This window comes from Tachysurus vachellii, chromosome 3, assembly GCF_030014155.1.
Source record: "Tachysurus vachellii isolate PV-2020 chromosome 3, HZAU_Pvac_v1, whole genome shotgun sequence".
Taxonomy (NCBI): domain Eukaryota; kingdom Metazoa; phylum Chordata; class Actinopteri; order Siluriformes; family Bagridae; genus Tachysurus; species Tachysurus vachellii.
Genome location: NC_083462.1, coordinates 19,299,725 through 19,323,494, shown reverse-complemented (window position 1 = coordinate 19,323,494; position 23,770 = coordinate 19,299,725). Strand labels below are relative to the sequence as shown.

General features: G+C 35.3%; 1 protein-coding gene across 1 annotated transcript; it reads right to left on the bottom strand.

The window, feature by feature from the left end:
* Positions 1-1,733: 1,733 nt before the first annotated feature.
* rfx6 (regulatory factor X, 6) lies at positions 1,734-16,783 on the bottom strand. The gene is made up of 19 exons (XM_060864959.1): positions 16,088-16,783; positions 14,942-15,095; positions 14,727-14,850; positions 14,572-14,633; positions 14,383-14,460; positions 13,842-13,869; positions 13,546-13,653; positions 13,025-13,102; positions 11,093-11,206; positions 10,432-10,481; positions 10,060-10,219; positions 9,849-9,987; positions 8,701-8,810; positions 8,487-8,604; positions 7,157-7,279; positions 6,863-7,069; positions 5,586-6,077; positions 3,862-4,071; positions 1,734-2,596 (listed from the first exon to the last, which is right to left on the bottom strand). Exons 1-19 carry the CDS (start codon positions 16,278-16,280, stop codon positions 2,412-2,414), a joined length of 2,733 nt encoding a protein of 910 aa, XP_060720942.1. The 5' UTR covers positions 16,281-16,783; the 3' UTR covers positions 1,734-2,411.
* Between the last annotated feature and the right edge of the window lie 6,987 nt (positions 16,784-23,770).

Sequence of the window (23,770 nt, the reverse complement as noted above, 5' to 3'; positions counted from 1 at the left end):
TGTGGTACATATGGAGGCTCTTTTCCTAACGCAAAGTTCTGGTTAAACATTCTCCCAAAGTTTGCGTTCCGCCTTCTGTTGTTTTTACACTACAGGCCTAGCAATTGTTGGGGGCATTATTGACTTTGCAATTAAACTATTTTAAACGTCAGGAGTTTGTAATCATTACATTTCGTGCCATCTGTTCCCAGTCCGAGGGCTGAGAACCGAATCCTCCCCCTGCCTTTGAGCAGACAAAAGAGAGCACAATATGTGGCCTGTTTTTTTTTAATCAGTAATACTTTGTTCTTTATAAACAATACAGACAAACGGTTGAAATCAGCATCCGAGTATGTATCAGCTCAGTATTAATACAAATACTGTGTTAGACACAGAACCCATATCATTTCTGTACACAAATGCAGCGCCCAATCTAATGTTACTGATTAAGGGTTTATTAGCTTCCATCTGCTGAAAGGCTAACAAAGCTTAAATTGGAGAACACAGAGAAGGATAAAACGCTGTTTTTTCCTCCCTTTCGTCAAGGTCACGATGTATAAACAGCTTGTGACCTCAAACATCTCTATTGGCTTTGGTTTTGGTCAACATCTATATCACAGCTTTATCTCTCAGCCATTGTATAAAGGAGAAATCAGCTAATCTGTCACCGCGCAGATAACTGACTTTGATCCACAGCTTCTTCAGTGGTGTTTCCTGCCTGGAAATCTCAGAAGGTTTGTCCGGATTTTATCTTTTAAACCTCTCTTTTCACGGGTGCAAAGTAAAAAGATAAAGATGACATCAAAGACAGAGCAGAAATCCTGCGCCATTGCTATTGTTACACTCTTAAAATGAAAGGTTTTAAATGGTTCTTTCTCAGGGTTTATGGTTTTTCTGAAGAACCTTTAACATGTGAAACATTGTCACTACACAAAAAGGTTCCTTGTAGTGAAAAAAGGCTTCTTTATACAATTTTCTTAAAGGCACTAAGACAAAAGGGGTTCTTTCAAGATCCATTTACTGAAAGTTTCTTTAGGGAAACAAAAACCTCTTGTTCTCATTTGAAAACGATTTGAGTGTAAAAGTAAAATTTATTAGTGATGACAATTAATTTTATATGTTGTTAAAACCCCAAATTGATTGATATATAAAAAAAAGCGTACTTTTCTACCATAAGAGAAATACTGCACTAAAACGCTGCAATTTTTCAGCAGTATTTCTGTTTTGTTTTTTTTCATTTGTTCTTCAATACATAACGGATAAAACTATTCACGTATGTGGATCTTATTTAAGATCAAATATAGTCAGGAAGCCAGTGTGAAAGCGTCAACTGTCATCAGCAAGTTATAATACTTTTGAACCCCTTTTTCTTTATTGCATCTTTTTAGCAACATTTCGAACATTTACCAAAATTCTGTGTAATATTATCAAGAGAGGGAAAAACACACGTCTCACACTGGAAGCCAACAGAGTCCTGATTCATTTTAGATCAGACTCGAGCAAAAAAAAAATCATCCGTTTCTTTAGACTGATTGAAAATGAAGTCAACTGAAGTCAACTTTGAGAAAAGTTGAGAAATCACAATGTACTGTACGATATTTATACAATATTCATTACTTAAGGATGCAACTGAATCTAACACTGTGTCTAGATTGCACAGATAACATGGTCTAAATTGATATGAATGCAAAAACAGATTATTCCTTTTTTGTTTGTTTTTTATTAGAGAAATCTTGCCTTGGATTCCACCGGATTCAACAAAAAATGTCGACTGCGAAGGAGATTTTTTTACTTTCTCGCAGTCATATGAAGCCCACAAGACAAAAAAAAACCCCTGAAAGTCTGCAGTGCTGCCTGATTCATTTACACTGTTTATTCATTCATCCATAGGACCTGCCTGGTCAGGGTGATGATGCTTTAAATTATTCTACTAATTTGTTTACAAATGTAAAATTCAACGAATAAAATTGTAGCCAAACATATTTTTTTCGAGAATGCTATCTTGCTCTCTTCCTGTTTTTTTTTTAATTCTCAGTTTTCTACACAAACATCACAAACTATACTGACGATGCTAAGTTGTTTTAAAGTTCCCAGTGTTCCACAGGCATAAAATCCATACAGCCTACTGGTTTAAGCCACGCCCACTTTAGGTTTAAATCTAAAGACAGGCTACATTTACTATTTGTTTTTAAAGCACTAAATAAATATAGATAGCGGCTTGTGTTACATTTACATTTGTGTAAAATTTACATTTAAATAATTTTATATGTACAACTTTTTCCTTTCTTTTCCAAAACACTGTTTTTTTAAATACAGACCTTTCGACACTCCTCTAGTCATTCTGGTATAACTGAAGAGTTTGTGGCATATGGGATTAATTTTTATTAGGTTACTAGACGCATCAGTGAAGTCAAGCAGTTGATGTTAACAAGTCACGGTGGTCCTCCGGTTGACCCCATGAACACGGTGTTGATAGGAGGCAGGGAGGACACCATGTCCCGCACCTCAGCACCACTGTGGTGAGGTAGCAAGGCATCTTGAGAATGCTGATATTGAGCAGTAGAGTCATACATGCACGGAGAAACAGAACAAGGGATCGGAGCGGCTATCGATGAACCTGCAACAGATACATCAGTGGTGAAGAATAAGTGATAATGGACTGAATAGATCTAAATCTCTGCACCTTCTCTGGTGTAAAATTAAACAAAAGAAATATCTAGGATTATTGAAACACACATTTTTATTCTCCTGCTCCTGTTATCTCTCATCTGTCATACATTAGTACAGTACCTGACTCGAAATTTAAAATATCATTCCTTTCTCACGATTTTACTTAATTTTAGTCTTAAACCTCAAAACAATTCACAACAACCATACTATTGATTCATATTATCTAAACCAGCTACATTTCCAGCTAGATTTCTTGCTAGTTCAGAGTGCATGCTCTGTGGCTCAAAGATTCAATATATCACATTAACATCCGATAGAAACTTGCATACTGAATGCTTTTGAGTCTATTTTGTGAATCACAAAGTGATTGTTATGAAATTTATATAAACTATTTTGTACTCCAGCCTGATTGTCAACAAAATCCTGCTTTGAAGAAGATTTGTTAGTTTTAAAATTGATGAGGATGATGATGATAAACAACAATAAAAAAAATAAAATAATAAATTTGCATATTGGATGTGGTTGGTCTAAAAGTTTTTGAGCTCATTTGTGTTTACAAGCTTAAAAATTTAAAAAGGTTAAACATTTTTTGGTGATGATGATGATGATTACAACTCAAATATGCCTATATCCTGTCTGCATCTTTGTTCCCTGAAAATTATCAAGGTAATTTTAGGATAAAATAGAAATAAAATAAAAAATAAATTAATATAATATAATATAATATAATATAATATAATATAATATACGTATTATTATATTATATGAATTTTTTTATTTTAAATAAAATACATATAATATAATATAATATTATTGTTGTTATTATTATTATACTGTTGTAGAAAATTAAAATATAAAAAATACAATTAATATATAAAAATACATTTTCTTGATTTCAGAAACTCAAGAACAAATTAATGTTACAACATTTTAAAATCTAGTGTTTCAAAGAATTCCTTCAGGTCAGGATAAACTATCAGCAATTAATCTAAAAGGTAAAAGACATCAATAACAATTAAGACTTTTCAAAATATACTCATATTGAAAATATACTCAAATGCGCTCATCCAAACCATATAGAAATAAACATATACAGTACATATAACGTCTATAACTTATATATGTTGAATACAGATGTTCTGTCAGAAACAGCATTGAATCTGCTGAATTCAATATTATTCAATATAAAATAGGATGGTTGTGTCTGCTCACCTGCTGAGCATGTAATTAGAGGAGGTTGTGCAGGGTAGTAAGGCGTCGTTGGCTTCCTGCTCGTGTCGTTCAGGATGTTGAGAGGGTCGTGGACCTCAGAGTATGCGGGAACGGAGCGAGAGGATGTCACACTGCTGATCACTGATACATGCTGATCGATTAGAGAGCCCATCCTCTGTGTGTCCACATAGCCGCTGTTCCCATAGTAACCTGGAAGTGAGGAAGGAAGGCATTTAAATACAGAAGTAGATTTTTTTATCTAATGACCGTATCAGGAACAGAGTGCCACTTAGAAGTGATGCAGCACACACACACACACGCACACACGCACACACGGAGTGGGGTTTTAGGAACACACAGTTTGATATAAAAACATGATCTGTAGATTTCAGGCTGGAGATACACTAAAAAAAACTATGAAATTCAATGAGTCCAATATCAAATACATAAATATGACTATTTATTAAAGAATCAGTTCCTCCAGGAGTTTTTTGTTCTATTGTTTTTAGAGGAGGCTCCTCAAATTAGTGAAATTTGAAAGCAAGTGATTTTCCTTTCAAACTCTTACCCGTCATGACATTCTATCATGTTTGACACACGTGAATGAATGAGGGATTTGGCTGAACGTGTATCGTGATGACGTCAGACGACACGTCACGACCCAAAACTGCAAAAAATCTGCTGTCATTTTTTTACAATTGCAAAATCCTCTGAATATTGCAGCGTTTGCTTGATTTTTCGTTCACGGATCGCAAAAATTCAAAATCTTGATGGACCGGTTCATAATTTATGATCAGGTTATCTTTCAAACTGTTGCCATTCAATACAGTAGAGTGCATTGAATTATAAAAACTCTGCCTTCGTTGTATTCATTTGACAAATCGAGAACAATTTAACAATTTAAAATGTGATCAAAATACATATAAAATAACACATTAAAATTACATGACCTCGATTAAGCTCTCATGGCTTCATTCTGATGAAGGAAAGGCAGAGCACAATGAAAAAACATAACACACAAACAGGATGTACTGGATCAAGTGCTATTTGAAAAGCTGCTAAATAATAACTATGGACGCTAAAATATTAAATGAAACTGAATTTTTAATGAAACGGAGTATTTGCAAGCATTGTAAGTGTATTTACACTATTTCTAAACCATCACCTACTTTTATGTAACACTATATTAGATTTAACAACAAATACTTCCTTCTTTAGTCCGTATGTTCTATCCCTGTTGTTTTTTCAGGTTTAAAAGACATTTTTGTGTTAAGAACAATTTATAAGAACCTTATTCTTGGATATTTCTACACAAAAGATAAAGTTTGGATAAAACTTGGGATATGTGTAAATTTCCATATATAAATACTGACACAAACCTTTGGACTGAAGTCATCGACTCTGAATCTGGCCTTATACTGTATATTTATATGTAAACATCTTTTAGGTATAAAACATTCCAAGATTTCTACCATTTTTATTAACCGTTGCTGAACCTGTGGTTTTGGTGGGTCAGTGATTAAGGCAATAGAGTACAGATTGGAGCCCGAACCCCAGGCCCATTAAGCTTGGCCCATGAACAGTCAATTACTGTTACTAAGTTAAGATATAATATGATAATGAGATAAAAATGTATATCTCTCTGAATAAGGGTTGTTGGTAAAATTCCTTGAATGAATTGACATGATGATCAACAGAAGGTGCACAAGCATTGCCATCCTCACCTATGTTTGCTGCACTGGTGTACGCAGGTCCTGAGCATCCTCCTGTAAATCCGTAATCCATCAGCTGCACTCCCTGCATTTCGATGGTGGGCTCAGAGGAGGACGGATAGCTTCCTGAGGAGGCTCTGGAGCTGTAAACTGGAGCTACACCACTGCAGCTGCTACCGAAGCAGTCTTTAACCAGTTGTTGACTACTGAAGGAGGGATAGCGTGAGCACTCGCTGCGACTCTGGTAACCCGAGGGGGGTGTGTGGATCTGGGTCAGGCTCGTAGGCTGGTAGGTGGAGGAGCTGGAGTAGTAGGTGGAGGCAGGTAGGCTTTGGTACATGCCATCAGAGAAGGTCTGGCAGGGTGCGTTAGACTGGGCAGGGCAGCTGATTGGAGATCTCACTGCCATCGGGCCCTGGTTGATCACGCTGCCTCGGTTCGCCATGGCCGGAGAGTTGGGAGGGGTGATCAGTGGACCGCAGCTCTGGGAGTAGTCTAGCTGACCTGGAGGAACAAATATGACACATATTTATCTAACTAATATTTATATTCATCCTACTAATAATTGTTAGTTTGATTCTTTGATACGTTCCATAGCATGTGTTAGTAAGACCTAATAATTACTGAATACATAACACTTTAATACAAATAAGGAAAATCTATTTTAGTGGAACACACATTTCTTTCTTTTCACAATCTCTTTTATAAAAATGGGTTAATTTAAAATGTAAGAATTTAGTAAGTCCTATAATAATTAGCTTGTTAATGTACGTACAAATACATTTTTTTATCCTGAAAATTAATTTTATCTTCATTTCTCAGGAGTATCTGTGATTATTCAGATATGCTTTATACTTCAGAGGGATTAAAGTTTATTTATGTGTCAAAATGATATTTGGACATTTACTTTAGTACTTGACTCAATTCCTTCTCTTGATTTTTATTTTCTGGCTTAAAGGCAAGTACTTGATTTAATGGGCTTGGATTAGATACAAGTGAAAAACTCTCGCCTACAGAACTCTACTCCAGAAAAACCTGGCAACCTTGGAGACAGTAATTGCACACAAGTCATTTCAAATAATCTGAATGGGCAGCTCATAAAATCAACTTAAGCACCTGTTTAACAGAAATCAATAACTTTCCCTGTGTAGCTAGTTATGTATGTTTGGAAACGAAGTGTACAGCTGATATATGTGAATATATTTAGCACCACAGCATCAGTGTGTTTATATAATGTTGCAAAATTTCATCCTTGGACATTAGGTCTTCCCTGTGAGGCAGATTTTTACCAGATAGTGTGAAGCTGTCTGTGTCTGTCCCCTGGTACACCACTATTGTGGACCCCAATCCATGCTGAGTTCCTTGGAGAGACAGATGTCCGTAATCCTGCTGCGTCTCGTTCTTCACTGATGAATCGCTGCTCATGATCCCTGCTTTATTACGATTTGCCAGGAAGCATGAACTCGGGGATGCAGTGAACGTTGCCTTACTAGCATCTAAAAAACACAGCATTCAAAACGATATGAACAGCTTACTAAACAAACTGACAGAAATAAAATAAAAATAATAAAGATGATGTTTACCTGAGTTTCTCATATATTTATCCAGGAGATTCTGTAAATCTTGTTCTTTATCGTTATTGAACTGTGTTTCAATTGCCAGAAGGATGTATTCATCCAAAAGCATACGGATGAGGTGGAAGGAGCCTGAGAAGAGACTTTCTCAGTGAGTTCTACATACATTAAATCTCATAATGAGCTGCAAGAAATACCGAATGTCATAAGTGTACTCTCTACAGAAAAGAATTATTCCTGTCCTACATCTATAAAGCAAAACCAGAAGATTTTATGTTTATTTCTACGTATTTAACAAATAAAAAATGAAATTAAATACAGTACATGTTTGCAAAAAAATTGTACTTCATAAATTATTTTTGCTTCATAAATTTTAATGAAATATATCTATCATCTGTCAACCTGTCTGTCTGCCTATGTCTGTCTGCCTATCTTTCTGTCTAGGTCTATGGATAGATGGATGGATGGATGGATGGATAGATAAGACCATAATGAAATACATTTTTAATAAAGACATCATCAAGGCTGTTTGGGATTTAAAAGACAAAGTAAGAAGAAAGAAGGATAAGAATATTAGAGAATTTATGTTGTTTTGGAAAAAAGAGGCAAATTTCTATTCTGAATTTATTGATTTTTTTGTTTGGATTGTTCTTTTGTTAGGATATCATATCCACACTTTTTGTTTTCTTTTTTAGTTTGCAAAAAACAATTATGAAGATCTCTTTGCAATTATTTTGAACACAACATCCAGATACTGTCGCTTAAGTCACTTAAAATGAATCATATGTTTAGAATTTTCCCCAAATCTGCAAATTCAAGACATTTGTATCTAAATTCTGTTCACAACAGACCCAAGTTTGATGCTTTGGTGAGCTAAAATAAAAATATTCCAGAGCTGAAGCATGTGAATTGAAATGTTTAGATTTTACAGAAAAGTCTGGTTTATATAAACTGAATCTCAGTCTGTTGTGTGTCCAGTGAGGTCATGTAATGGCCTCTCTAAGTGCAACTGTTTGGCTAGGTGTGTGTGTGTTGTGTGTGAGTGTGTGTGTCGTGTGTCTGCAGGGCCATCAAAAGCTAACATAACTAGAGCTAGGCTCTTCCTAATCAGTGCACACGTGTCCGAGAGATAAAGATTTGTTTGCTCAGGACGGGTCACTACATTTTACAGCACATTGTGGCTTTGTAACCAAACTGAGTGAAGAGCTTTGTGGAAGGGAAATGGGAAAAAAGCTTTAAATAAACTATATTTACCAGAACTGAGAAGTGTATGAAGAGAATGTAGTGAATGAAGTGTATCTTTAAGACAGAATTCTGAACTGCTCAAGAAGAAACTTACCAAAGCTTGTGGCGTTGTTTAAGGTGAGGCTGTGCATCACACGAGCACCAAAAAAACTCCATTTCAGCAAAAAGTCCTGAGCTCGTTTCTTCACTGAGCGGCCATTCTGTTTACTGGGCTGATCAAAGAACAGAAATAAAGATTAAATTCAGTCGGTTGCAGTTACTGTAGATCCGATGAGCGTACACTTTAACTTCTTGACTTTCAAACCAACCTTAATGACTTTCTGTTCCACTACAGAATCCAGCCACTCGATGAAAGACTCCACGGTGGCGTTTTTTCTCAGGAGGTCCTTTAACTCTTGGAACACTGCGACAGAGTCGTCTGCAAGATACAAACAACACAACAAATTTGCTATGAGTTAAAATAGTGTAGTTATAAATATGCATTTAGTTTTGAGTCATTTTCTATATATATATATATATCACAAATTTCGACAGGTGTAATGAAAGTTATTAAGATAAGATAAAAACTCTGGCTGTTTAAATAATATGGATTTGTGATTAAACCAATAAACCTGTGTGTTTTTATAATATAAATATTTTTAAAAAATTGTGCCTCACCACTGATTGGTTCCTGGTCAACCAATCAGAATGAAGACATGGTCCCTAACTTAATCTGATAAAGCTGCACATGTTCTACTATGTTTTACTATGTTATGGAGACTTGACAGATGACTGGCGCTCCATTTAATATAAAACAAATGTATTTGTTGTTTTTTTGGAAGAAGTCTTCAGTGTAAGAGCTTGGTAACAGTCAAAGGTAAAACTTTAACTTTTAACCTTTAACATTTTCCAGTTTTATGGAAGCCAATGACTAAATAACTACAGAATAGATGCCTTTATTTTGTCACATCTACATTATAGCAGAGTGAAAGATTTTCTTTGCATTTCCCAACTTTGGAAGTTGGCATCAGCACACATGATACAGAGAGGGTTAAGGGCCTTGTTCAAGGGCCCAACAGTGGCAGATTGGCAGTGCTGGGGCTTGAACGCTGATCCTCTGATCAACAACCCAGAGCCTTAACAGCCTGAGCCAATACTACCCCAAATACATATAAATAAACATTGGTGTGATAACATTTACTCTGCTTCATCACAGCATCCTTATTATTTTCCTATAACATCACAATAACATTCGTGTTTTATTCTTAATTTATTCCTTAATTTCCATTGGTATTTAGCTAGACTCTACAGCCTAAAAAAATCGCTTTTTACATCAATATCTACAAATCAATCAAATGCCTTGGCTTTATAATGACACAGTAACCTGGGAAATCTTGATGCATCGTTAATACTGCTATATTAATATTAATGCTAATGACACTAAAGAGAGAAAAACAAATTGGTTATTTTGACTCACATTCAGAGTAGAAATCCAGATCCTGGTCGTTAGCGTTTGTGAGGAGAGCCTGTGAGCCAATGCCGTTTAAATCTACTTTGTCGATATCGTTCACCATGGCCGTCACAACGTTCTGGTCAAAAAGAGCTGGTCTCGCGATCTGTTAAAAATCTGTACTGTTAAAAATCTGAAATAGAATACATAAGACCTGAGGAAGATGGGAAACGCTGACCTGAGCAAGGTGTAAGAAAGAAGTCTGGCGTTTTAGGGAGGAGACGAAGCGCCGAGCTATTGGTAGTTTCTTTTCTGACAGGATTTTTGGCAGATTTTCTAAAGACGAAACCATCCAGGGCTCCCAGAGTGTTGCAAAAGTTCGGATATCTGCCAAAAGACTAAAGACATTGTCTCAAAATGACTGATTTTTACTTTGTATAGTTCGAGAACATTGTGAACATGAGGTAAGGAGCGTGGCATGTGTTCTTAAAAAACCCTCAAGCAAATATTCTGACACAAAAAAACTAAGTTAGAAATTGTTATGTGTTGCTGGCTGGTGGCTGACACTCAACTCTATTACAAATTCTACACGACTACATAAAGAACTAACCTTTCTGGCATGTCTTGCATTGTAGCAGGAATGAGAACATCGGTCAGGACCTGAAAAGCACAAGCAGTTGTGAGCTCATGAGCTCATGATCCCGTGCCAACACATAATTAAATTTTATTTATTCTTATTTGTATAATGCTTTTTTCATAATTCAATACTTTTTATTGTTAGTCACAGTCATGCAGCATGCAATTTGAATTTTTTCTAGGGTTGGGTACATTGACTTATATCCAAGAAGGTAAATTAGAGCCCAACCAACCTTTAAGAACGCTCAGAACATTACACCAAAAAGTTTTTTACAACATTAATTATTTTCAGTTATACCCATTCTGTGAAGTCTAGATGGTATGTAATAATATCTATGTACTATTTTGAAATGAATAAATTTCCCCTTCGCTTCCCTTATATTTGTATAATGCTTATAACAGATATTAACAGATAAATTCAGGATATAAATTTGTAAATGTATTTTTTTATCACTCATGTTAAAGACAGAGGTGAAGGTGGCAAGGAAAAACTCCTAGAGACATCATTAGGAAGAAACCATAAGAGGAACCAGACTCAAAAGGGAACCTTGTCATCATCTGGGTGACACCGTATGCCATTATAAATCATTACATTGTGCCATTATAAAACATTTCACACACATACATACACACACCTTGTATAATATAGAGTCGCACACACAAAATATATCCACAATTACTGGATTCTCCAGCAGAGGTAAGAGATGGTCTGGCATGCCTTGCCAAAAATGCAGCAAGAAGTTCTGGATCTAAAATACACCAAAAGAATAAATCATATTCTGTCATTGGAAAATAATCAGCACAACATTTCATTTTCCATAACATCACAAGAGAAGAGTGTTATTCCTCTTTTAAGACCACAGCAGTTTTCTAATGTTCCAATGTTGTTTTAAAATTGTCATGTTATTTAATATTGTCAATAAACCAAATTAATTCTCTTATGATATAGCAGCTATAAACAGTCGTTCCTTCAACAACCTCTCTTCCATTTGCTGGTATTATATTGGAAACAATGTTGGAAAGTTCTTGGAAATTAAAGAGGGTAAATGTAAATGAGGGGCAAGCCAGGATTCAAATTAAAAATACTTCAATTTATTTATATATAAATTATAAAAATATAAATACTTTCTTAAGCATACAAAGCCGGAATCTAACAACCATCTGGGGGTGAGGTAGCCTAGTGGTAAAGTTGTTGGTCTACCAATTGGAAGGTTGTGAGTTCAGGTCCACCAAGCTGCCACTGCTGGTCCCCTGAGCAAGGCCATTAACCATCAATTGCTCAGTTGTTTAAAAAATTAGATAAATTTAAGTAAGTCGCTCTTGGTAAGGGTGTCTGCTAAAATGTCATAAGTGTACCATCTATTTCCACAAGCCATCAGACTCCTCAACAACTCAGCAGAACTGTACCGAGCACAACACACACAAACTGTGTGGACTGCACTGATCTGCACCAAATACACACTCTTCCAATTTACATTCATGTCTACAGTACCACCCATATTTGTTTACATACTGTCTTGCACGCGGTTTTTGCTCTTTACACATGCTGTCTTACACATTAAATCAATTACTGTTTTGCACAATACATTTCAATACCTCATATAACTGCTCCTATTATGTTAAGTGTTCATTCAATATTACTGCACATGTACTATAGAATATGCTGTATGTACTCTGGTTGGGGCTGCATTTGTGTATTGTCTTGTAGTGTTTTGTATTGTTTGTTTGCACTGTCTTTTGTCTTGCACTGTTTGCAACTTGTTTACATGTTTACATGTTGCTTACATTCATCAAACTGTTTACATGCTTACTGTTTACAAACTGTTTACATGCTGTTTTGCACACTTTTTTACTTCTTTGCTCTTTGCACACACTGTCTAACATTTCAGTCATTTTGCTCATACTGTACAATATTTCAGTTGTTGCTGTTTTTGCACAATCTTATACACTATCTCAGGGACCTGCTGCTAAGAAACTGTGTTCATTCTAGTATTACTGCACGCAATATTGCCTGAACTTACAGTATTTACATATAGTATTGACACTGGTCGGTCGGCGCTGTTTTTTGTTTACTGTATTTTGTGTATTGTCTTGTAACCTTTTGTCCTGCACTGTCTTGTCTGTCTTGTCCTGCACTGTTTGCACCAGGTTGCACAGTTGCACTTTATGTGGCTAGGACTAACTTGCTTAAGTCCTTAGTTCTGTGTTGTTCTATGTAGCTCTGTCTTTGTTCTATGTAGCACCATGGGCCTGGAGAAACTTCACATTTGTCTTATTTCACTATGTACTGCATCAAGCTGTATATAGTTGAAATGACAATAAGAGCCTCTTGACTTGACTTGACTTGATCTACACATGCAGCATAGCAGAAGCACGGGAAGAAGCTCAGCTATTAGACAAAAAGACCATTTCCAGCTAAACAAAACACAATTCCAACACCAAGCTTCTAAACAAACAGACAGAAAAATACATAAACATTGAGTACTCAACAAAACTGACACAAGCGATTGGCCATTACACTGAGAGTTGAACATGGATTTAATCCATTTTCAGTTCTCAGATCTTACCTCTTCAAAGTTGACACTGATGGCGTTGTCGAGAATACACTGGCAGTGAGTTTTGTACATCATGATCAGGGTGTCAACCTAAATTAGTAATGCACCAAGGAAAAAAGTTCATATGCACATGAAAATGCAGAAAAAATATTGGTCCAGAGTAAATATTTATAAAAATTAGAACTAAAATATCTGAATGTTATGTGTATTTTTTAAAAACTATATATTTCAGATTTCACATAGAAAATTCACATTATTTAATATTATTTAATTCATATTATGACTTTTACTTTAGTATTTTTGCATGTTTTTTTTTTTTTGTGTCCATGTTGATGTTTGAATCTCTTGGTGTTAATATGAAGTTTATAAGTAAACACTCAGAGATTTAAGAATTTGTAATGTTTAAGAATGATATCTAGTTTTTCCCTAAAATATTAGAGGTCTATATTCATATTGTTTTCCATATTTTATAATAAAGCTACACTTTTTTAACCATTTTATTGAGTGTGCTCAGTGTTATGCCTTAAACCAACCTTCTCTTTCGAAATGGACTCGTGAAGCAATAAATGTTGTGCACATGGGAATTCTGGGAGCAACGTTCCTGTTTTAGAACTGAGAGAATATTTTCGTGTGAAACCTCCCTGCGAATTACAAACAAAAGACATTTATTGATAAACTGAACATCTTTCATGATCACCTCATCAAACAATAAATTTTTACTCAGGTTTATTCACAAAAACTTAACATTGTTCTGTGTATCAAACTACACATGAAAAAAATATGAGTCCAAGTTTAAATATTAACAATAAAAATAAAATAAAATCACAACCTCGTTTTTCAGCTTGCTGCCAGAGAACCTGTCAGGAAACACACAAGAATAAAACACACTCTCAAAGAAAATGTATTCATTATTAATATAAAATACCAAGAAAATTTAGAAAGCGTCATGTCTGACTTTGTAGTCAAGTACAAAAGTTTGTGAATTTTTTTAAAGCAAATAAATTTTGCTTTGTTGCCTTAATCAACAAGTTCTTTTATTGTTACAGACAAAAATGGTCAATTTGTGTATTTTACATTCACATTCTCAGCTAAAAAATATCTTAATTTAATTACAGTATGTATTAAAAAATATTTATTTATTTATTTTCGTTTTAGTTCTGCTTTGAAACAGGCCTGAATTTTGAGAGGGTGATAAAATGTCTACCGTTCAGTCGATCTTGTCTAATTGTAAGATATGTACACAAGTTAAACTTTATGAGTTCAATTCTATGATCTGTAGATAAATTGGAAAACTGAATGTTTTCTATATATAAAAAAAACACAAGGTGGTACAAACTTTTGCATTCAGCCAAAATGAGCTTTATGTTTACCTTGTAAGACCTTTTCCTGAGTACACTGAATGATAATAAGCACTGCTCTCCTTAATCCCAATGCCATAGTAATGATACCTAAAAAAAGAAAAAAAAGAAAAAGAAAACACACTGAAATCCCACTTTAAGGTATAAACACCGATACGTAAATTATTACGCATAAATCCAATATTAATTTGTGTTATTTACTTTGAATGGCCTCGGGTGCCAAGCCTCCGAGTGGTCAGGAGAGGGAATTTTTGTCGTATAGTCTACAGTTAGATAGAAAATAAACAAATATGACACAACAGTTAAACACTAAATATAAATAAAGCATAATATCTTTTCTACCTACTAATGCTTACCTTGCCAAAAGTAGCAGCACAAGCAGGATCTAATTTCTCTTTGCGACAGAAGTCTAGGTAATGGGCATAGAGGATGCACCTAGGTAAGCAGACTCCTTCACATACAATATAATTTTCCTCGAGCCTAATTGACAAGAACACGTGAAAAGGAAAATCTTAAAAAAATCAAAAGCAATATTAATAATTACTACAGATGAGATTAAAGCTGGCAATACCACTGAAGTGTTAACTGAGTTTGTTTCTTCTTGTCCTTGAGGATTTCACTGATGCTCTTCTTTGTCATCGTTTGCTTCAGAGAGAAATTCTTTGGATATTCGAGATGGTCTAAGTCGTCTTCAGAGGAGATGGTCTCGTTGCTTTCGTCAGCCTCTGTTAAATAAATGATTCTCTGTGTAAATGAATTTTATTTTAGTAGAACCCTATGTCATTGAGCGAAGGCTTAGTGTGGCAGTACGCTTTAATTGCGTTTCACAGAAAGGCAGAAACACTTTCCTGTGCTTTTGTGAAAGATTTGAAAGGTTCAGACAAAAATCTATAAAGTTACTGCCTTTATTTTCAAGAAGAAGAAGAAGAAGAAGCTCAATAACAACAAGAACATCGATAAATAGAATCAGATGAACAATAATAACAATGAAAAAAAGAACTACAATAATAAATACAAAATGAGGAAAATGGTGAGGAAAATAATGAAAATAAGCCAATCATGATTTTTTTTTAAAAGCACTTCTAAGAAATAAAAAAAAAATTGATCTACAATGAACCAGTCACCGATAAAAAGTGGGCATTCTGAAATATAAAGAACAAAATAATAAAAATGAATCAAAGATTAAAATTTTATATATATATATATATATATATATATAAATCATTAAAATTATATAAGTGAGAAGAGGATTACTTTCAGTTAAGCATCTGATAGCTTAAGATATCAAGTGTACGTTGAGGATGAACATCATGAACATCAGCTGAATTTGCTGTCTCTGAAAATTTCTCACATTCTGTTCAGAGTAAATAGCTGTCAGACTTTCAAACAGCCTTTTGATTCCACATGAGTATAAAGCAGGACTGAATTATAAGGAAGAAGCAGGCCAAATGAAGAAATACATTTTTTTCTGACAAGATTTTGTTGGTATAATCCTAAACTGGTTTTAGGTCTAGGATTTAACAACAATAATAAAATAAGATGAGAAGAAGAAGAAGAAGAAGAAGAAGAAGAAGAAGAAGAAGAAGAAGAAGAAGAAGAAGAGGAATTTTTTGACAATAATTCTACTGTATGATTATAAACTATGAAACAATTACTGATTTGACCTCTAAAGCCTTTTCTTAATAATTAATACCAAACTCTAACCAACGTGACCCACCTGATTTAATCCCTGAATCCTCCTCTTCTTCTTCAAACCTGTCTTTGTAGAACATATTGTTTCTGAGGTTTCTGTGGTCACTGGTGATGGCGTGGTGGAGATCATCAGCACTGAAAATCCTCTTTGGCTGTGGTGGTTGTAGCTCAGGAAACGTGTTACTAGTCGTCACTGGACTCTCGCTGTTTCTTTTCATTGGTGTGTTATTGAGACGAATAAGGAAACTTTTAGGAAATTTTCAACTTCAAACGTCACTTACATGCAACACCTTCAAAACAATAAACTCATCCAAAGTAGACCTAAAGACGCACATGTCGGATTCTGTTTGAGTCTCTGAATCGGACGACTTTCCCAGCATGAAGGGTTTTGGCCACAAAACACCTTTTTCCACTGTCTGTCCGTTAATACACTGAAACAGGTAACACCTTCCAGTCCTAATTAAAAGCTGTGCTGTGTCTGAAAGGGTACGTCACTGAAGCGAGTGCCTTGAGGGCATTTATCTTATTTACAGAAGACTGGCAGTAGACCTAGAGTATTAATGATTAACCAGAGGGGCCATCATCTCCTTAAAACCTGCTGGTGTTGCTTTTCAGCTGGACTACACCTCCATCCAGGGCCGTCACACCATGCTCTTCAATTTCAGGCCTGATTTAATTATATCTGCAAATCTAACAAACATGCTGTGGTTTACATGAGAAACCTATTTGTTAAAGGAAGATTTATTTAAATTTTTTTAACCTAATGTTAATGTGTGTGTAAGTAACAGGGAGAAGAATTCTGAGACATTTCACTGTACAGTGAAAAAAAAACTGCTTACTTCAGCATCAAAGCTAGGTAAACTACAACTGCTACTAATAATAATAATAAGCAGAAAATAATACTAATACTACTAATGATTTTTTTTTTTTTTTACATTTTGCAATCCAATTTTGTCACAAAAGTGCATCATTTGTCTACATGATCTCCATTTCACTTGGTAATGAGTTTCATCGTTCCTGTAGAAAAACCTATATTCTAATTTACACCATACCTTTAAAAAACAGGGTTTTCATTTGATTCACCCTAATAATACTCTATATCTATGGCACAATCATGCAATGAAAAATAAATGATGTAAAAAATACAATAGAAGATATGATACACTATATGACCAAACTTATTTGGACCACAGACCTCCTCACCTGACACCAGTGCATGAATTCTTTCAGCTGAATAATCAAAAATCCCCACATGCTCCAACATTTAGTGGAAAGCCTTCTCAGAAGTGTGGATCTTATAATAAAAGCAAAATGGGGAATAAATCTGGAATGAGATCATCATATTTTGATGTGATGGTCCATTGCCCACAAGCATTAGGCCATATAGTGTATCATAGTCTGTAAAGATATCTTGATTAAAAAAACTATTTTTGTATATTCCTCATTACGAGATCAATAAATAACAAATTTAAGCCATATCTAATCATTAATAAAGATAAAGATCAAGAAATAAACATTTGCAAAATTATCTGAGAAAAAATATTCATACTTTAAATATGCAAGTATAAGGAGTTTATTAATGAAAGAAGATGAAACTATAAATATAAATTAGTTAAAAACTGCACACACTTCAAATTTATCTTCAGGTTTATGTGTGCAGATCACACTGTGATTTTAACACGTTCCTTCCTCTTACCCTGAAATTAATTTCTGGCTCAACCACGATACAAGATTAAACAGAGATAAGATAGAAAGTCTTACCAAAGTTCTTTTGAAGTTTCCAAGACTGGAGCAATACAGTAAGAGCAATGCAGGATGCTTGGAGGTGAGGACGGGGTTTCAATACAAAGTGGTGTAAAAACTTTTAAAACTTTTCTTGCCATGTTCATGCAAAGAGCACAAACATGGGTTTGATGGTTAGCCTGAGTGAACTAGCTGGAGAAAGTGGTGGGGGTAACACAAGCTATTGGAGTTTAAAGGGTAAACACAAACAAACACAAACAAAGCAACATGCTGGTATAACACCTGCTGGCACAGACAATGCATAAACACAGGTATGCAAATGAGTCTTATGTGTCAGGGCAGTAAACTACTGACCATCTTTAGCAGAAATGGATAAACTGATAGGACTCTTTTGTTTACACCCAAACTAACCCAAACTGGACAGTTGGAGACTGGGTATTTTTTTCTATTCTTAAACTCTCCTTTTGGGTGAATTTACCTACCGTTGCCTCAGATATTTGTTCTTTTTGTTCTGACAGAAGTGAAACCTGATGAGGTTTTCTGTTGTTGTACCATCTTAATATTTGATGTTTTGTACATTCTGAGATGTTTTTCTGCTCACTATGATTGTAAAGAGTGATTAGATAAATTACTATATCCTTCCTGGCAGCTAAAATCAATCTGGTACATTTTCCTTTGATCTCTTTTATTAACAAAGAGTTTTCACATATAGAACGGTTCGCACCATTCAGTGTAAACTTTCAAGACTGTTGGGTGTGAAAAACCCAGATCAACAGTTTCTGAAATACTCAGAGCTCACAACCAGCCCATGTTGCACCAATTTTCATGACACAGTTAAAGACTTTAACTTTATTCCGATTTTTGATGTGAACATTAACCAAGGGACTTCACCTGTATGTTCAGGTGTCCCTAATAAAAGGTATATATGGATATATGTATGTATATATGTATGTATAACTTTTAAGGAATGGTGAAGCCCCATGCCATAAACAAATGAAAACATATCCTATTAAACCCAACTAAAGCATGACATTTATTGACGATTTACAGAAATTTATAAATTTGAGAACAAATTTTATATAAATCTTTACACTTGAGGAAACTCATTTAAGTTGTGATCCTCATATGTGACACAGATTTCCTGACTTAAAAAAAAAAAAAATATATATATATATATATATATATATATATATATATATATATATATATATATATATATATATATATATCTCAGGGTTTCCCGCAGAAAATTTGTTAGTTAAGGCGGTAGGGTTGGGCGGGACCCGGGGGGGCGGAGAGTCTTTGTGAGATAGACCACAGACTCTGTACTACGTTTAACAATTATTAAAAACAGGCACGTGCAACCTAGCTAGCAGGTGACGAACTCAAACAACAAAATCACCTGCTAACTTACTTTAAATTTGCAAGAACTATAGACTAATACAATAACAGGCTTAAACTAGAACGTACATTTCCTGAAGAAAATGTGAATGGTGCTTGCACGTGGCAAATCCCGGAGGCTAGTCGAGACGAGCATGTGACGTCATCTGAATACTCTTGAGGAAGTTTTCCTCATTGTGTTTTGATATGTCACATGTCCATGTTGTGCAAATTTTTTATTTTCACATGACATCACGTGACGTCATCAAAATACACTTGAAGTTCCCCTCATTGCTGAGTGTTTTGATATGTCACATGTCCATGTTGTAAAAAGTTTTTTGATTTTGCATATTTTGGGGGCGGGGCTGTGGCACAACCGGAAGGCCAGTCGGTACACCAATTTAAAAGTTTGTTCAGAGTATCACCCTAAAGGAGCTGGCCGAGTTTGGTGTAGATAGTTCGAAAGCTTGCCGAGTTATAAACCTCCAAATTTATAATGGGAGTCTATGGGGGAAAAAAGGCCACTTTGAGACCCGGTACCGGAAGTACCGGTACTCGGATCACTTAGAAAAGTCACAGCACACCTCTCCTCAATGAGCTGGTCGATTTACACCTCATTCATGGGTCTAGGACAAAAGTTGCGGGACAAGTTACGCGCCGAAGTTTTGTCCGGCACAATAGTGATAATGTTGCTTTGCAAGTACCATTAATAAACCCAAAACATAAGTCCACTTACAGTTCTCACGGATAACTAGCCAGTTTTATCAACTGGCTAGTTATCCTCCAGACAGTGACAGACCACGTCTTTCTCTCATTTCGGCCGTGTGGCGCGTGCCTGATCGCGGTGTGAAGCGCGTCTGCGCTATTCTCCGAGATGCACTTGACGTCCTTTTGTGCAGCGGAATTTTTTTCTTTGGACAACCTAGTTAAGGCGGTAGGGTTTCCCAGCTTAGTAGAGATGGGAAGTTCGGTTCTTTTCCGCGAACAGGTTCTTTCGGACAGTTCGTTTTAATGAACCAGTTCAATAATCCAGTTCACCAGTTCTTTTACGTCCTGACGTATGACGTAAATTCCTTCAACCCGCCGCTGCCAGCAGATATTAATACAATCAATTTAACACATTTGAAAAGTTCTTTGTAATCATAACTTTAGTTGAATACGTTTCTTACATTTAAGTTTTGCAACTAAAACACCCAGTACAGGCATTGATGTGCAAACATGGGTGTTTTACGTGTCTTAAAGATATAAAGTTAATAAACTACTTGTAATCTTCATCAACTTACAAAAACTTACAAAAAAAAGCATAATTTTGAAATGTTTCTTTCGCTCCATCAGTTGTTTCAAAAACTAATGCGACTGAGTTAAACACTCATACGTTGATAAGACATTAAATCATAACCATTTACATTTGTTGCTGTATCAGTTCAGTGATTTACGCATGCGCAGTAACAACAGCTCATCGGTTCTCAGTATGTCGGACGCGTCGGATAGAAACAGTTCTCAGTTCAGTGTACTGATGATTCGCTGTATCACAGAAATCTATACACTAGATGTCGCATTGGGGTCCTAAAAATGCGTCAAAACCGCCGCCATCTTTGTACGGTGCTCCTTTACCTCAAATGCATGGACGATGCCGGACTTCTGTGCTGCATTTGGTTGTTCAAACGAAAGAAATCTAAAAACCAGACAGCGAGGGATTACATTTCACAAGTGAGAATGCGTTTTATGATATTGAATGCTAGGAAATTATATTTCTTGTTCCGTTGGTTTGTTTCAGTCCTTAGTTAACGACCGCAGCTAATCCATGCTAGTTACTCATTAGTTTTTGACAGTTACATACCTGCAAACTAGTCGCTTTTCGGCGAAATTCGCCGTTTTTAATCAAAATATGTCATTTGTGTGAATCGTGAATCCTAAGACGGGGGTGGGGGGGGGGGGAGCGTAGTAAACCATCTATCAAGCTGATGCCTCGAATCTCTACTTCTAATGACTTTTTATGGCGGATGGCAAATCACCGCCACCAACTGGACTGGAGTGTGAAGCACCAGTAAACAGATGACACCTCACGTCTCAATCATCCTCGCGTCTTATATATTTGTGTTCATCAATTTATTAAAGTTCCAAGCAGGGGCGGTTTTAGGATTTCATCTTTAGGGGTTTTAGCCCTCAGTGAGAATTTAAAACAAGAAGAGTTTTATATTATATATTATATGACAACTCTGGTAATAAGAATAGTGAAATTTCACTGCTTTTGGTTGCCGTCTTTGTGGCGATTAACATTATAGATAAACGCATCCAGCTCTGACTGCGCGTGCACGCTGCGCGTACCTGTGCTTCTCCGTTCAAATAACGCACTTTTGAAAGACTACAACGCACGCGCGTAAAAGCAAAGTAAAAAAATCGCTCTTGGATCAAACTGATAAATAATTTTCTTTCCCATCCACGACATGTCCTGCATTTTAACGTAATTTTTATTTCTGAAAGTAAAAATCGATGACGCCTGAGATAGGCACAGGCTCCCCGTGACCCGAGGTAGTTCGGATAAGCGGTAGAAGATGAATGAAGATGAATGAATGAAAGTAAAAATTATACTTATAGTTTTAGGGTGGCTGAGATGACAGACAGGGGGCTGGAGCCACCCTAAAAAAGGTCTAGAACCGCCCCTGGTTCCAAGGCACTCAAATTGTACAGAGAAAAAATATTTCCAAGAAATTTTGGTAAAAGTGCTTTTTTCACTTGAAGCAAATGTTGTCTTTTCCCTTTATGTTATTGTCAGAGTGCTTCATTTTAAGTTCTCAATTCTTAAAATGTTGGGGGTGTATATTTCGAACCTTGTCACCTTTTTCACCTCTTGTGAGTTTGCAGGTATGCAGTTAGGAAAACCGACAGTGTTTGTAGATTCTGAAGCTCTTAATAAGGACATTAAAAATTGACCCATGCTTTTTTGCTTAAAGGTGAAGACCCAACTTTATGTATGTTCTGTAAGATTCCCTTATCTGTCAAACATATTTTATTAGATTGTCCTGGACTTAACACAAGCAGAATGCTCTTTAATCAAGTTATTTCACTTAAAGACATATTTAATGACATTATGCCTGAAAAGGTTTTGGATTTTTTTATCATATGTTAATTAAAATAAAAAATTGTACAATATGACTTGCTGTTTATATTTTTGTTTTTATTGCATTTATATGATATTTGTGTTTTTGTAATTGAATTTTCCATGAAAATAGCTTTTGATTGCTGACATGGTATTAAATAAAATAATCTGAATCTGAATCTGTTTGTAGATTCCCAAGTGATAAACAGAGACAAGTTGCAGTTGCAGCACTAAACACTTTTTTTTTAAATGGTTAATTCAGCTGACAGTCCTGGAAAGATGTCACCAGTTAGGTTGGCAGTTCAGCCTCAAAGTCAAACTTTGTGGGGTTTTTTTTGGTTCATGTGACTTTAGTACATACTTATTTAATGTGGCAAAAGTATTGCGGGAAAAGAATAAAGATAGAACAGTCTTTGGCACCTTAACTATCTAACTTTCACATTATGTTCCTCTCAAATTTGTGATTTGCTTCCACCTGCAAATTGCTTTGTGTATCATATTTAATAAACCAATACAATTTAAATGTTTAAATGAACATGTATAGTCACACCATTGTAGCAGTGTTACATGCAGTAGGCTATAAGGTAAGTAGTGATTGTTCATTTGAAGTTTACTCAAGTGGAAGAATATAACTAATAAACTTACACCTACTAGCACTATGCATTATATTGTGAAAAAGTAGACTCTCTCAAAACCTTAAATCAAAACCTTAAATTTTCTCTGGACTTAATGATAAATACATGTCTGACCTTTGGATCGAACCAAAAAAACTAGACATCGCATTCATGACGATTTATGGCGATTTTATTTCTTTGCCTACTTTGACGCTAATGCATTAAGAGGAGGGGGTCCCCCGTACCAAGATGACGGCTCAGTTGACGCATTCGCTCCAATGTACTGCCCTATACAAGGCGACATCTAGTGTATATATCTATGGCTGTATCAGTTCAGTGATTCAAGCATACGCAGAATCAACAGCTCGAGCTCACAGTTCTCTCAGCACAACATGTCTCAGTTCAGTGTACAGGAGTTACATATACTCCGGGATATTAGTTTATTTAGAGTCGGAGGGACTCTAAAGTGACCGAAAGTGAGTAACTTTAGTAGGGCCTAACTTGTGGATCAGCGCTGACTCAAGATGCGAACTGTGATTATAATATAATATAAATAGACATGATATAATATAATATAAAACTAATATAATAAAACTAATATAATTTTTGTGATTTCAATCCACATTAGTGCAAATTAAATTTAATAAAATATTATATTAATTTATTAATATAAATATTTTAGATATTTAGATATTTTTATTTCAAAAACAGCAGAAATGAGTATTTTTGGTTTATTCTTGCAATATAGGAATTTTCATATAAACAATCTACGCGGGCATAGAAACCTTAAAGCTTGATCTTTAGATATTTTTTTAATTAATAGTGATGTTTAACTACAAAATGGTTGATTTATCACTTTTAACAGTAATGT